Source organism: Pipistrellus kuhlii, unplaced genomic scaffold (genome assembly GCF_014108245.1).
Source record: "Pipistrellus kuhlii isolate mPipKuh1 unplaced genomic scaffold, mPipKuh1.p scaffold_m20_p_1, whole genome shotgun sequence".
Classification (NCBI taxonomy): domain Eukaryota; kingdom Metazoa; phylum Chordata; class Mammalia; order Chiroptera; family Vespertilionidae; genus Pipistrellus; species Pipistrellus kuhlii.
The window spans coordinates 147266778-147279567 of record NW_023425404.1 but is presented as its reverse complement, the minus strand read 5'-3'; the positions used below and the strand labels follow the sequence as shown (position 1 = coordinate 147279567).

At 36.3% G+C, this 12790-nt stretch overlaps 1 protein-coding gene across 8 annotated transcripts in view; it reads right to left on the bottom strand.

Annotated features, from left to right (window-relative positions):
- Positions 1–12790, bottom strand: part of MAPK10 (mitogen-activated protein kinase 10) — a 260366-nt gene that overhangs the window by 67718 nt on the left and 179858 nt on the right. For 5 of the 8 annotated variants that reach the window (XM_036455812.2, XM_036455421.1, XM_036455733.1 and 2 more), the window contains exons 5-9: positions 10886–11015; positions 6751–6809; positions 4997–5135; positions 4126–4291; positions 2175–2246 (exon numbers count right to left, since the gene is read on the bottom strand). In XM_036455812.2, coding sequence (XP_036311705.1) covers positions 2175–2246; positions 4126–4291; positions 4997–5135; positions 6751–6809; positions 10886–11015 — 566 coding nt within the window. The remainder of the gene's footprint in view (positions 1–2174; positions 2247–4125; positions 4292–4996; positions 5136–6750; positions 6810–10885; positions 11016–12790) is intronic. The other 3 variants (XM_036455909.2, XM_036455654.2, XM_045571017.1) reach the window with 1 other exon arrangement.

The window sequence follows — 12790 nt, the reverse complement described above, 5'->3', positions numbered from 1 at the left end:
TTTTCTGAAGAGGTTGAAAATGTCCTTTTTCTTTCTCATTTTATTGACATTAAAACTGTTAAAATGAGTAAAAAGCAACTCTGATAAAAGTCTGAAGAGCTGTTTCTAAATCTTAGCTATGGTAAGCCAGAGAAAGATAAATATCACATGATCTCGCTCATTTCTGGAATATAATGAACAACATAAACTGATGAACAAAAACAGACCCAGAGACAGAGAAGTATCGATCAGACCATCAAACCTCAGAGGGAAGGTAGGGAAGGATGGGGGTTAGGAGGAGAGATCAACAAAAGGACTTGTGTGCATGCATATAAGCCTAACCAATGGACACAGACAACAGGGGGATGAGGGCATGAGTGGGGGTTTGGAGGGGTGGGTAATGGGGGGATAAGGACACATATGTAATACCTTAATCAATAAAGAAAAAAAAAGTCTGAAGAGCTAAATCAGATAGAGAACCATGCTAATAAAAAATCAAAGACACTGCAACAATGTCACATGGAAATGAGGCATTGTGACTTTTTGTATTTCATTAACAATGCTTTATAGAAATAGATGTCTTTAAGTACTGATTGAGAAATTTTCTTTTTTTTAAATCTGAAATGTGTTATACCCTAAAGGCAAAAGAACAAAGGGAAAAAAATTTATACTTTTGTATGAAATCAGTACATTTAAATATAAATATGAACTTTAAATATTATTCAAATCAACTGCATCGAATAAAAAATTGATCCTCAAAATGTAAATAATTAATGGAAAGTAAAATGAAATGGCATTTTAATACATAATCAACATAAAAATGATTAATGTGATGTTTACATGCTTCCTTTTTATATCTTCAAAACCTAGTATACATTTTACACCTATAACAATCTCCATTCAGACTAGCTGTAATTTCCAATACTGAATATCCACGTGTTGCTAGTGGCTACCTATTGGGCAGTATAGGTCTAGAAGATGTCATTACTCTTACATTATTACTGGAATTTAGAGAATATCTCATTAATATCCAGCAGAATAAATAAATGTCCACATAAATATATGTCCAATATGGCATTAATTTCTTATTGAGTCCAATTTTCTTTTATTATAGGCCTTTCCTTCTTTTATTTCTACTAAATATCAATCATAATCTTTCTTACGTAAAAGAGTTCCTTAACAGAGCCTTCTTATTACTCAAATATTAGATTTAATAGTGTTATGGACTACATGTTTATTGGTAATTTCCAAAAAAAGTCATATATAGTAAATATATTGAACTCAATCTTCCATTATCATTGTGAAAGTTCTCAACTTTTGCTGCACTTATATTTCACTATTGTGTATTAGCAGGGTATTTCTGTATTTTAAAAAGTATATTCTCTATTAATATGTAAACTTTATTATCTGTATATTCCAATGACAAATATGTGCCTTTGTTAGAGTGTAAGCTTTTGTTCATTTCAGAACTATACCAGCTCATTTAATAATTCCAGCTCATAAATATCACTCCAAGGAATTTCTGATGAAATCTAGTACAGGACTCAGTGGTAGAACTCAAATCAACACTGCTTTTAAAAATTCTACATTTCATTGGAAAAGTAATTATCTATGTCTAAGTCACATATCCAAGTCAAATGAGAGAGGCCTATTTTAAACCCACCAGGCACCCAGCAATTTGAATAATAATTATGCTTTTTAAATGTAGAATCTCATGTTTTAAGAAGAAAATGCTATAATGACCTATTTAAGACTGGATATAGTGTCAAGAGCAATTCAAATGAATGAAGCTATAGACAAAAGCTTGCCCAAGTGTTATAGAAGCATAAATTAGTTTTAGAAAGCAGATGGAAAATACTTGCAAATAGTGGCTTGTTTTTCTAATTATAAAAATAAGTATATTTTAATAATTTGGGATTTGGTTGCTTTTCTTATTTATGAAAAAATAGCACCGCTACTTAGATTTATACAAAATAATTTAAAAACAAAAAAGCCCATTGAAATGTAATTAAATCATTGTGGTAGATAGTTTTCAGTACTGGTCAGATTATAGAAACCATCACTTAAAAAAAAATCACAATTACACCACTTACCCAACTTTTTGCTTCTATCTTTACTCTCCTGGTAAAACTGTTAGGTGTTTAAAGGGAGAGAGAACAAGACATGTAAAGCTGCAGCAAAAGGTACAAGGATACAGTCCCTTCCTGGAAAGAGGATTTTGTGGCGAACCATTTCTCCCATAATGCATCCCACAGACCATATATCCACTGGAACAGGAGAGAGGGAAGTGAAGAAAAGGGAGGAAAGGAAAGTTAACTAAGATAATTGATCTCTGAAGGAGAAGGAAAAAGAACAGTTAATTAGAAGGTACAATTTTTGTTTCCCTCCAAAAGTTGACCAAAAAGGTGAATTAAAATCAGCACTATAATATTACATAATCAATGTCTAATGTCTAGTTTGAGAGCTCAATTTAATTTTTAAAAATTACTTTATGGGTGCCTTAGACTTTAGTGCCAGGAAACGGTGAAATGGAAAAGCAGCAACTAACCAAGAATGTCTTCATTAACACAGACAGTGGCTGTTTCCATTGTCTATCCTATTCAGTTACATGGAATACATTTTTTTTGTACGTGCAACCCAATCCAAGAAACTAGGAAATGGCCAGAACCATAGTTTTAAGGCAGAAGTATTCGAATCCCTGGTTTTAGGACTTAGTTTTTCCTTCATAAATAATTCTTATAAATAAATATCTACTTGAATTTTTTCTAAAAACATAACATTAATTAGCACATGTTTCATAGAATCATCTGAAATTAAAGTGAAAAGGAATATTAAAGGTATTTTTAAAATTGTTAAATTCATATATTTATCATACTTGTTAACCAAACATGCTTCACCTTCTCTTCCCAGTCTTTCTCCTCTTCCAATTAGCTTTTTAGTAAGGACAAGGGGAACTTGGAGGCAAAAACATTAGTCTGAAACATCCTTGGGGAAGGAAGGCAGGGTTAGGTGCACGGGTTAGCTGGACATGCCTTATGTAGCAAGCAGGTTTTTCTGCATGATAACATTCCTCCTACATGTAAGTGGGAGAACAGCACAGGTGCGAGGTGCAGTTTCTCCACGGATCTAGAGATGCCAAAAAACTGAGGCAGTAACTTGCAACCCTTTCTAGTGAGGAAAGGAGAAGGGATGAGATTATCACCATCTGTACAGCAACGCTCTGACAACCCATAACAGGCACATTCAGACGGCCTCTGTGGATCCTTGATTTTATAAATTGGTTTACCTTTGATTTAAAAAACAAAATAACTTGGGAAGAATATATTGCAATACTTTCTGATAGGTACTTATAAATCTTTGATTTTAATCAATAAAACCATATTGGCATACATTTGGAAGATTTTACCTTTTCTTTTGAAGTGGTCATGACTACAAGTTTCCTTTATGAAAGCAGTAGTATAAAATATTTTTCTCTCTCTCTGGTTTTTGGAATTTATATTAAAAAAAAAAGCCTGATATCCTAAATACTACATACAGATCAGTTTAAAACAATAAAGAAACTCTTATCCAACATGAACAACCTGGGTTATTTTTAGTCACGTGTTCACTGTGCATTTGTAAAGGCTCTCACTCCAAAGATGAGTGGTGTATTTTTTATTGTCTTTCCCTAGGACTAGAGCCATCTCTCTGATATATGACATAAAGCCAAATGGTTAAATATAATAGATTTATTCCCATTTTCTCACTCACTCTGAGCTGATCTGCAACTCAAATAGCATTTTTTCCTCAATACCTAAAGCATATGCGCTCAATAGTATCCATTTCACTGTTTAGTTGGACAAAGAAGGAAAGGCATGTAAGAAAAGGGAGCGGCTATAACATTTTAGTGTTCTTCTAGCAAAGCTCACTTCTTGGAGGCATCCTTCACATTTTTAATGAGTGAGTTTCCATAGTAGTATGTTTTAAAACAAACAAACAAATAAACAACAAAAACAAAACAAGACTCTGACTACGAAAGCTGGCAGCCCTATTAAAAATAATATTTATATACATGAAAGAGAACATTGTCCTTGGCTATGTACTCATATGAAACATGTACTCATTTCCTTCACAGTCTCCGTGGCTGTGAGTCAGAAGTATCCCTACCGTTCTCCTTGTAGCCCATTCCCAGGATGACTTCAGGGGCTCTGTAATAACGTGTCACCACATAAGGAGTCATCATGAAGCTCGTGCCTGCGGTCCTGGCCAGTCCGAAGTCGAGGATTTTCAATGTACAATCAGACTTGACTACAATGTTACTTGGTTTTAAATCCTGACAATAGGAACGAGAGAGGGAATGAAAAGCCAGCATCGCATGGGGCCTGTGATTTTCATTTACTTATTTAATCAACATGGTAATCCTGCAGTAGCACTGGTGGCCCCTCCCCTTACTGCAGAGCCCTACATAATGCAAATGATTGTTGCCCCAAAGGAGTTTACAGTGAGTTTTCAGAGTTTTTGTAATAACATCAGAAACCTTGTTAAACCCAGAAGAGAATTGTACTATCGTCTTTACAATTGAAGCTCATATTAAAAAAAGTTTTTAGAGGGGGTGGTAGGGTATCGTCATCTGTTAGCTTTCTTTTTATGGCAACATAAACATCTCAGCTTATATTTCATGATGGCCTGACAGGAGAGCAGATCAGGTCAGCTGTCTATTCTGTCAGAAATAAACTGAATAAATGAGCTGTCTTATTTCAACTTCACATATTGACCTCTGCCAATCATGGACTAGAAGACATGAGGTCTCTCAGAAGCTGACTCTCAATGAGCTGAAACATAACGTTTAACAACATCAACTACAGAACAGCTAAAATTTCCTTCTACACAATAGTGAATTATGTGCTAGTTCTAACATTAAAGAAATGAGGAAGGACAGTGTATTTGAGCAAGGACAGTCTATTAAGTCCCATAGATAAAGAAAATAATCTACAGTTAGTTTCTCTTCTCTAAAACATCTTCTTTATATTTCTCTTACCCTGTGAATAATTCCAGCAGAGTGAAGGTGCTTGATGCCACACAACATTTGGTATAGAAGGTAAGACATTCGTTCATGGTCTAATTCCATCTGAATCACCTGACACAAGTTGGCATCCATCAGTTCCATTACTAAGTAACTGGAAGGCAAATCCACAGTTTAGTTCCAAATAATCTGTTTAATCCTTCAAATACATCAGAATCCTCTTCTAAATCTGGAAGTCTTTCTAACTCCCAAGCTCCACATTTGACTGGATCAAGAATATGAAAAATTTCTAAGTCTTGCACGCATGTAACTCATGCTAACTCTACCACACATCGCTAATAGAAGAAGCATTTTATTAGTGTGTGGTTCCTACCCATATATTTTCTACACTTGTCTTGTTCTTACTTTCCCCTGAATTTCCTGAAACTCTTTCCCAAGTATGCTAATATATAAAAACCCTGAGTCCATCATGTTCACAATGACCAGAAGGCTGGACCAACTGAAAGTCAGTCCTACAGTCAATGCCGAGTTGCCATGACGACCCAGCACTAACTGTTATAGCTGCAGGCACAGTGACCCAGCACTGATTCCTTAAGGGGCCTGCGAATCAGGCCCAGAGAGAGGCCTAAAGAGAGAAGTAGGGTCTGATCTGTAGCCTCTGCAGCAGCTGTTGATCAGCACCTGCCTCTCTCTTTAGCTCCAGGCTTGATCAGCAGCTGTGTCTCCATTTCTCTCCAGGCCTCCAGCTGGCTGCTGATCAGCCCTGACTTTCTGATCAGATCCAGAGACGCTGACTGGCATAGAAACTGACCAATCAGAACCAAATCTGGGTAAAGTGTGAGGAGCCAATGGCTGCCTAGGAGGCAGAATTTTTGACACTGACTGCATAGAAACTGACCAATCAGAAACAAATTGGCTAATAGAGGAGGGCAATTGGGGGGCAATATCAGGCCTGCCAGGGAGGGCAGTTGGGAGTAAGATTAGGCCAGCAGGAAAGAGCAGTTAGGGGTGATCAGGCAGTCAAAGGCAGTTAGGTATGATCAGGCCAACAGGGGAGGGCAGTTGGGGGTGATTGGGCCAGCAGGGGAGGAACAGTTAGATGTTAATCAGGATGGCAGAGGAATGGTTAGGAGCCAGCAGCCACAGGGATCGGGCCTAAACTGGCAGTCAGAATCCCCCAAGGGGTACCAGATTGGAGAGGTAGCAGGCTGGGCTGAGGGACACACACACCCCAGTGCACAAATTTTGCATACCAGGCCTCTAGTTATGATTATAAATAAGAAAATTCAAAATAGCATCTTCCACTAAATGCAATGCATCTATATTACACAAAATAAGGTGCTATGATTCACTTTCTCTCCTCTGCTTGTCAACACTATACTTCTAGGTAGATTCTTCTTACACAAAATCAAAGGCACCATAAAAATAAATATTACAGACAATTATTATCAGATCTCTCTTTAGTGATATTTCTCAAAGGAAATTAACTCATTCTAAATAACTCACAGAATCAACAATAACAAAAAACACATAATTGATAATATACTTTCTCCAACTGAAACAAGAACATGGAACAACAAAGCACAGCGAACCAGAAATAACACCAGAAACAGAAACTCTGTCCTGTCACTGGAGATCCCTTTCATTTGCTGCCAGCTTTCATGTTCCTTTGATCTCTGCAAGGGAGTTCATCTATTTTATTTTTGTCAATTTCCCTTGCGTTATTAGAGTGCTATACTCTTCCTTCCTTTGTGAGTTTTGTTACTTACACATCTTGGAACTCCTCCAGCGTTTTCTGGGGTGTGAAGACATTTAGTAAACTAATAATCTGGAAAAGAGACAGTGGAAAGGACAGAAGAAAGAGTGAAAGAAAAAAGGGAGAGAATGAGTTATTTTAAAAGCATATTTAGACTAGCATTTTTTCCAACTCAAAGTCACACTCTAGTGCTACGGTAGAAACAGAAAAGTTGGAAAAAATTCTAGAACTGTCTCACAGAACATGGGAAAACATACTCAGAAAGGGCGTATGGTTTGTCTTCAGGTTAAAATACAATTAAAAAGCTGGAATTCTTAGGCAAAAGAAAGAGAGAAGATATGTAATTGTGATACTACATTAGAGTATGGTTATACTTGGTAGAATACAAGGTCATTAAACAAAGAAGGAAAAGCATGTAAGAAAAGGGAGCAGCAGTGAAACACCCAACAACACTTAGCAAGGCCATGTTTTTCCTCTAAGTGAGCTGGGTGGTGTTCCAATTCAAGGTGGGGCTCTAATTCAAGGTGAACCTCTTATTCAAGGTGAACCTCTAGTTCAAGATTTTTTTTTATTGTTAATTTAGTTTCTTTTGCTTCTATTTAACACTCAAATATTATTTAAACTAATGATCCAATAGTATGTGTGGGGAAAGGTATATCTGGGATGATACCAATATTAAATTTAGTAAAAAATGGGAAAAAGTTGTCAAAAGTTTGTTTACTAGTATTAAACTTATTGTTTCCTGCTTTGTGCTATATATTTGATAGTAAATAATTTTACCTTCTAGTATAAGTAAATTTTTTAAAAATAATTTCCTTTGACATATTTCCAAATAAATTGTACACACAGATAACTGAAAATGTTCTTTCTGCTAACTATTCTGCACTAATGTGATGAGAAATAAAAATAAAAAATATAAATAACTATCTTCTACTCACAGTATAGATGCAACTATTTCACAAAAATTTTATAAGTACAAGGTTAAGATTTATACAACTTTAAAACATGAATTAATAAACTTAATAACTGGTACAGAAACATATGAAGTAATTAAAATAAAATAATTATTTTAATCATCTAAAAGAAAAGCAATCAATTCTAAGGAATGCTTTTAGGCCTTAAGTAGTTTTCATTTGTTGAGGAATTATTAAGAAAAAATATTATAATATCATCCATTATTTTCATATATATGTCAATGGTTATAACATACCAAAAACCCAAGATCATCTCTACTACAGCAACCATACAGTATGGAATATTCATAAAAAATAAATTCATTTCAAACTATCATTAAAGCTTGTTAGTAAAGTACTTAATCTATGTTTCACTTCACTTTCCACAGCATTAACACAGTTCTGCATTCTGACTGCTTTTACTTAATATTACAAGTACAAGTACTGAAGTGAAATTTACACTTGGTTGTAAGTGAACTTTCTCTCTGTTAACAAGTTCCAGAATTTATTTCCATAAACTTTTATAGACCATGCATGGCTGCATACATACGTACACACACAAAAGATGGTAGCAAATAGGATGACATTTACGAATTATCATTTCAATGTGGAACTTCTTTTTAGGTATCATAATTGTGAACCTCCATATTTCACATAAATGTAAAATTCCCCATCAAGAATGGGGAATATGATTTCCAAGTAAGTTGAAATTTCTTTGCAATGCATTTATTATATATACAGGCAGGAAGGAGGACTAGGAAAATATAAACATATGAAAACACAAACTATCAAACTTTTCCACATAGTTGCTTCAATACTAGTATCCATCCATCTTCCATTGCCTATAATATTTCTCATGCTCTTTGCTAATATAAAAATAGATTGTATAGGTCATGCGGTTTTCTTGCTCTTCTCTTTATCTAACATACTGAAAGAACAAATTGCTTTAGTAAAATTACTTTTCTTGGGAATTATCTTTTCCATCATTTCTATGTTCCTTTTTAGAAGTACCATATTCCTTGCATAGAAAAATTAAAGATGGGTACATACTTCATAATATTTCCTTTTCTCAGAGTGGCGTTTCTTGCTCAGTCTATTTAAAAGAATAATCCTACTGCACCCCACATTCACCAGAATTTTATCTTCCTTCTTTGCTTTGTTTTACTTAATAGTACTAATCACCATTTGCCATTCCATACTTTACCTATCAGTTTGGTAGACTGCTTTCTGCCATTGGAGCAGGAGCTACACATGGGCAGGACTCCATCTCTGCTATCTCCACTGCTCTATTCCTAGTACCCAGAATATCTAGATCTGTATCTGGCACATTTTATTCATTCAACAAATATTTGTCAAATGACTAAAACTAAAAAGTCATTGGAACAGTGTAATAGAAGAAAAGAGAAATGAAGCCATTGAGCCTAAATCCATATATTTGTATTTTAAATATCCTTCAACTAAACACTCATGTATTTGCTTCTTCTTAGTGCCATTGATTAGATGTACCTTATGACAAATTCATTTATTTATAAGCTTACATTGATAATCCTGTATAATAAAAGCCTAATATGCAAATAGACCAAACGGCGGAACCAGTGGAACAATTGGTTGCTATGTGCACCCTGGCCACGAGGGGGCAGACACTAAACACAAGAGTTGCCTCCGGCCCACAAGCCCCAGGCCAGCCAAGGCGGGTGCCTCTGGGGGCCCCCTCAATCACCCCGCTTGTTGCCCCACCAAGGAAGGCAACTGGCGGCCATGGTGGAATGATTGGGAGGTAGGGCTAGCAAGCAGGTAGTGCCAGCTGGCCATGGTGGATGTCAACAGGGAACCCTCTGATTGCTCCACCAAGTCATCCCATAAATCAGCCCTGATCACCAGCCAGGCCTAGAATTACATAAGATAAGGAATGCATGCAATTTCATGCATCAGGCCTCTAGTTTCATATATTCAGTGGGATTTTCTTAAGAAAAAATTTGTAGGGAGTTATAATAGTTACTGTTTATACAGGTGTATAATAATTTATAATATAAGTAGAGGCCTGGTGCACGAATTTTTGCATAGGTGCGGTCCCTCCATCTAGCTGACAATTGGAGCTGTTCAGGGCTGTCTTGCCCAATACTGTTCAGGGTTGATTGGGGCCGGTGGCCAGGAAGGAACCATAAGAGGGACCATGGGAGAGCTCCAGGGCATGTCTGTCCCTATATTGCCCATGGGCCGGACCCAGTAGCAAGTTAACTTACTAGTTGGAGCATCTGCCCCCTGGTGGTCAGTGCACATCATAGCAACTGGTCCACCAGTCAACTGTCAGCCTCCTGGTGGGCAGTGTACATCATAATGAGCAGCTGTGCAGCCTTAGCATATGATTAGCATATTACACTTTGGTTGAATGGATGACTGGATGGCCAGACACTTAGCATATTAGGCTTTTATTATATAGGATAACTTTATTATATATTTATATGTACTATATTTATTATATTTTATTTCTTAATAATAGTCATTATTACAATAATGAATTATCTCCTACTTATCCTTACTAATAAATGAAAATGTAGAAAGAATTCTAGTGGCTTTTGCCTGTGGGTGAAGAAGCTTATACTTGGAAGAGAAGAAAATTCCATAATGGTTGAACCCTATTGAGTTCCAAGGAGAAATGTTCTTGATCCTGTTCTGAAGTGCTTTGCAAATATCCCCCTGCATGGCTACACAGCCCTACAAAAACAAGTTGCCAAAGCAAAGCGTGTGTACTCAACAGGTGGGGGCCACTGCCAGACTACAGGTATAAGAAAAAGAAGATAAAAATCTTCATCTGTTAATAATTAAGTTGAAATTGTAAAGAAACATTGCATGTTGTTCTATAGGATATTTTTTTGTTTTTGTTTTTTGTTTTTTTGGAGAAGAATGGAGCTCTCCGCTTAATTTGGAACACAATAACCAAATATGGTTAATTTCATAACAGGGAAATATCTACCAAATTTATCCCCTCTGTGCCATTTGGTTTTTGGATGATTTTTTAAGCAGAAAGCTACCATGAGGACAATGAAATTAAATGTAGTGTATGGGCAGGATAAACTATCTTAAAAGACAAATTGTAAAATAAGGAAAGCTTTTCCTATTCAAGTTGGCATAGTAATTTTTTTTCCCCTCCAATCTCACAACCTTCCACTATCAGAGCTTTAAAAAACAACTCACGTTTTTATGATTCACACACTTCATGAGGACCAGTTCCCGGTAAGCTCTCTTGGCATGCGTTTGGTTCTGAAAGGGTCTGCTGAGCTTCTTAATGGCCACATTTCTGTCAAGGACAGCATCATATGCAGCACTGCAGAGATCCAAGAACAGTCCAGGATTAAAAACAAAAGAGTCCTTAGCACTACTGCCTACAGAAATAGGAATATATATATATATATATATATATATATATATATATATATATTCCTATTCAGATACTCTCCTCACATCACAGGTCAACAAGGCTGTGAATAAAGATATAGAAGCATGGAACATACTGTTGAATCTTGGTGAGCGTGGGTGGGAAGACACCAATCATGGATATTAACAATAAGGTGATGTAGGCCTAGAGTGGGTAGGAGGGAGGGAAAGAGGGCTATGGAGAATCAATGGAGTAAAAAGGGGGACATATGTAATACTTTCAACAATAAAGATTTTTTAAAAATAAAAAGATGAGTGACCAATATAAAAAAATTCTACTTGGAAGAATATAAATAAAAAAGAAAGAAAGAAAAAGAATCCTGGCAAGAATACAACATATAATTGTATCAGTGAGTGAGGACAAGAGTGAGTCATTTCATCTCTCTAGGCTTGCAATTCTCGGCTAGTCTGATGTGATATTTAGGTGTTCTCTAGGTTCAACATCCTTTGGTTATTTTATGTGGACATTCATGTTTTCCCCATTCAAAGGTACCAGTTGTTATGGTGTGATGTTGATTGCCATGAAAGCACAGGTTGGTTGAAACTCAAAGTTCCCTCATTAACTATAACAAACCTCAAAATAGGGAGTGCAATCAGGAAATTTCAGACACATCAATAATATTTATTATTTAAATACAAACATGGAAATGAAAGCCACTTACATTTAAAGCTTTCAAATTATTTGAGATCATTTACCATGCTTTGAAAACGCAATCAATATATGGTCCTGTTTCTCCCATTCTCGGAATACATGGGTCTGGGACAAATGAGGAAGTTGGTCTCTTCCTGCTATCATACCTAATGGCCTACTCACAAATGTCTTTCCCATCCCTGCAAGTTGTGCTGTACTGTCTGAGTTGCCAGAAAGGGTTGTCTAAGTTTCCAGGAATGACATAGCAACTAGTGTCCCCATACCAATTAATCTATTGAATTGGAAGTGCCATTTACCATTTAAGGTTAATGTCACTAAACTGGAAGCCAAACAAAAAGGATAACTGTGTTGTAAGATAACAATACACTCACAGGATCAGAGGTCCTCTGATCCATGCCTCCATTGAGCACTTATTCCTCTCCAAAATATCTCCATCAAAAGTCTGACCAGTCTTTCCTTGAGCATCTCCAAAAACGTGAGCTCTTTTAACATTAAGGCAGCTCCTTCTGCTGTTGAACAGCTCTGAGAGTTAGAAATGCCATTATTCTACTAAGCAGAGTTGTCTTTTCATGGAATGTATTGATTACTGTCTGCCTTCCAGGGCAACTCAAAGTGAAGCATTTCCTTTTCCTTATGATAGACCCACAATGCTTGGAGTCTGTTAAAAGACTGAGCACAACGCCTGGCCTATAAGCACTCAATAACACTTAGCTTTTCTCCTAAATCTTTTCTTCCTTAAGCTAAATATCACCAGTGTCCTACCTCCATTGGTCAGAATGTGATTTCAAAGCCCATCGCCATCTGATCAGTTTCCTCAGAACATATTCCAGCCTGTGAATATCATCTGAAAATGTGAGCCCTGCACTAAATAAACATTGTTACTCCAGGCAATGAAGGGTAAGGCTATCCACTCTCTCAGACATTCAGTTGCTCATTCATTATGATGACACAGTTAATACAGGGAACTCTATCCTGGCTTCTTTGATAACCACACATTGCACACTGTTGACTCA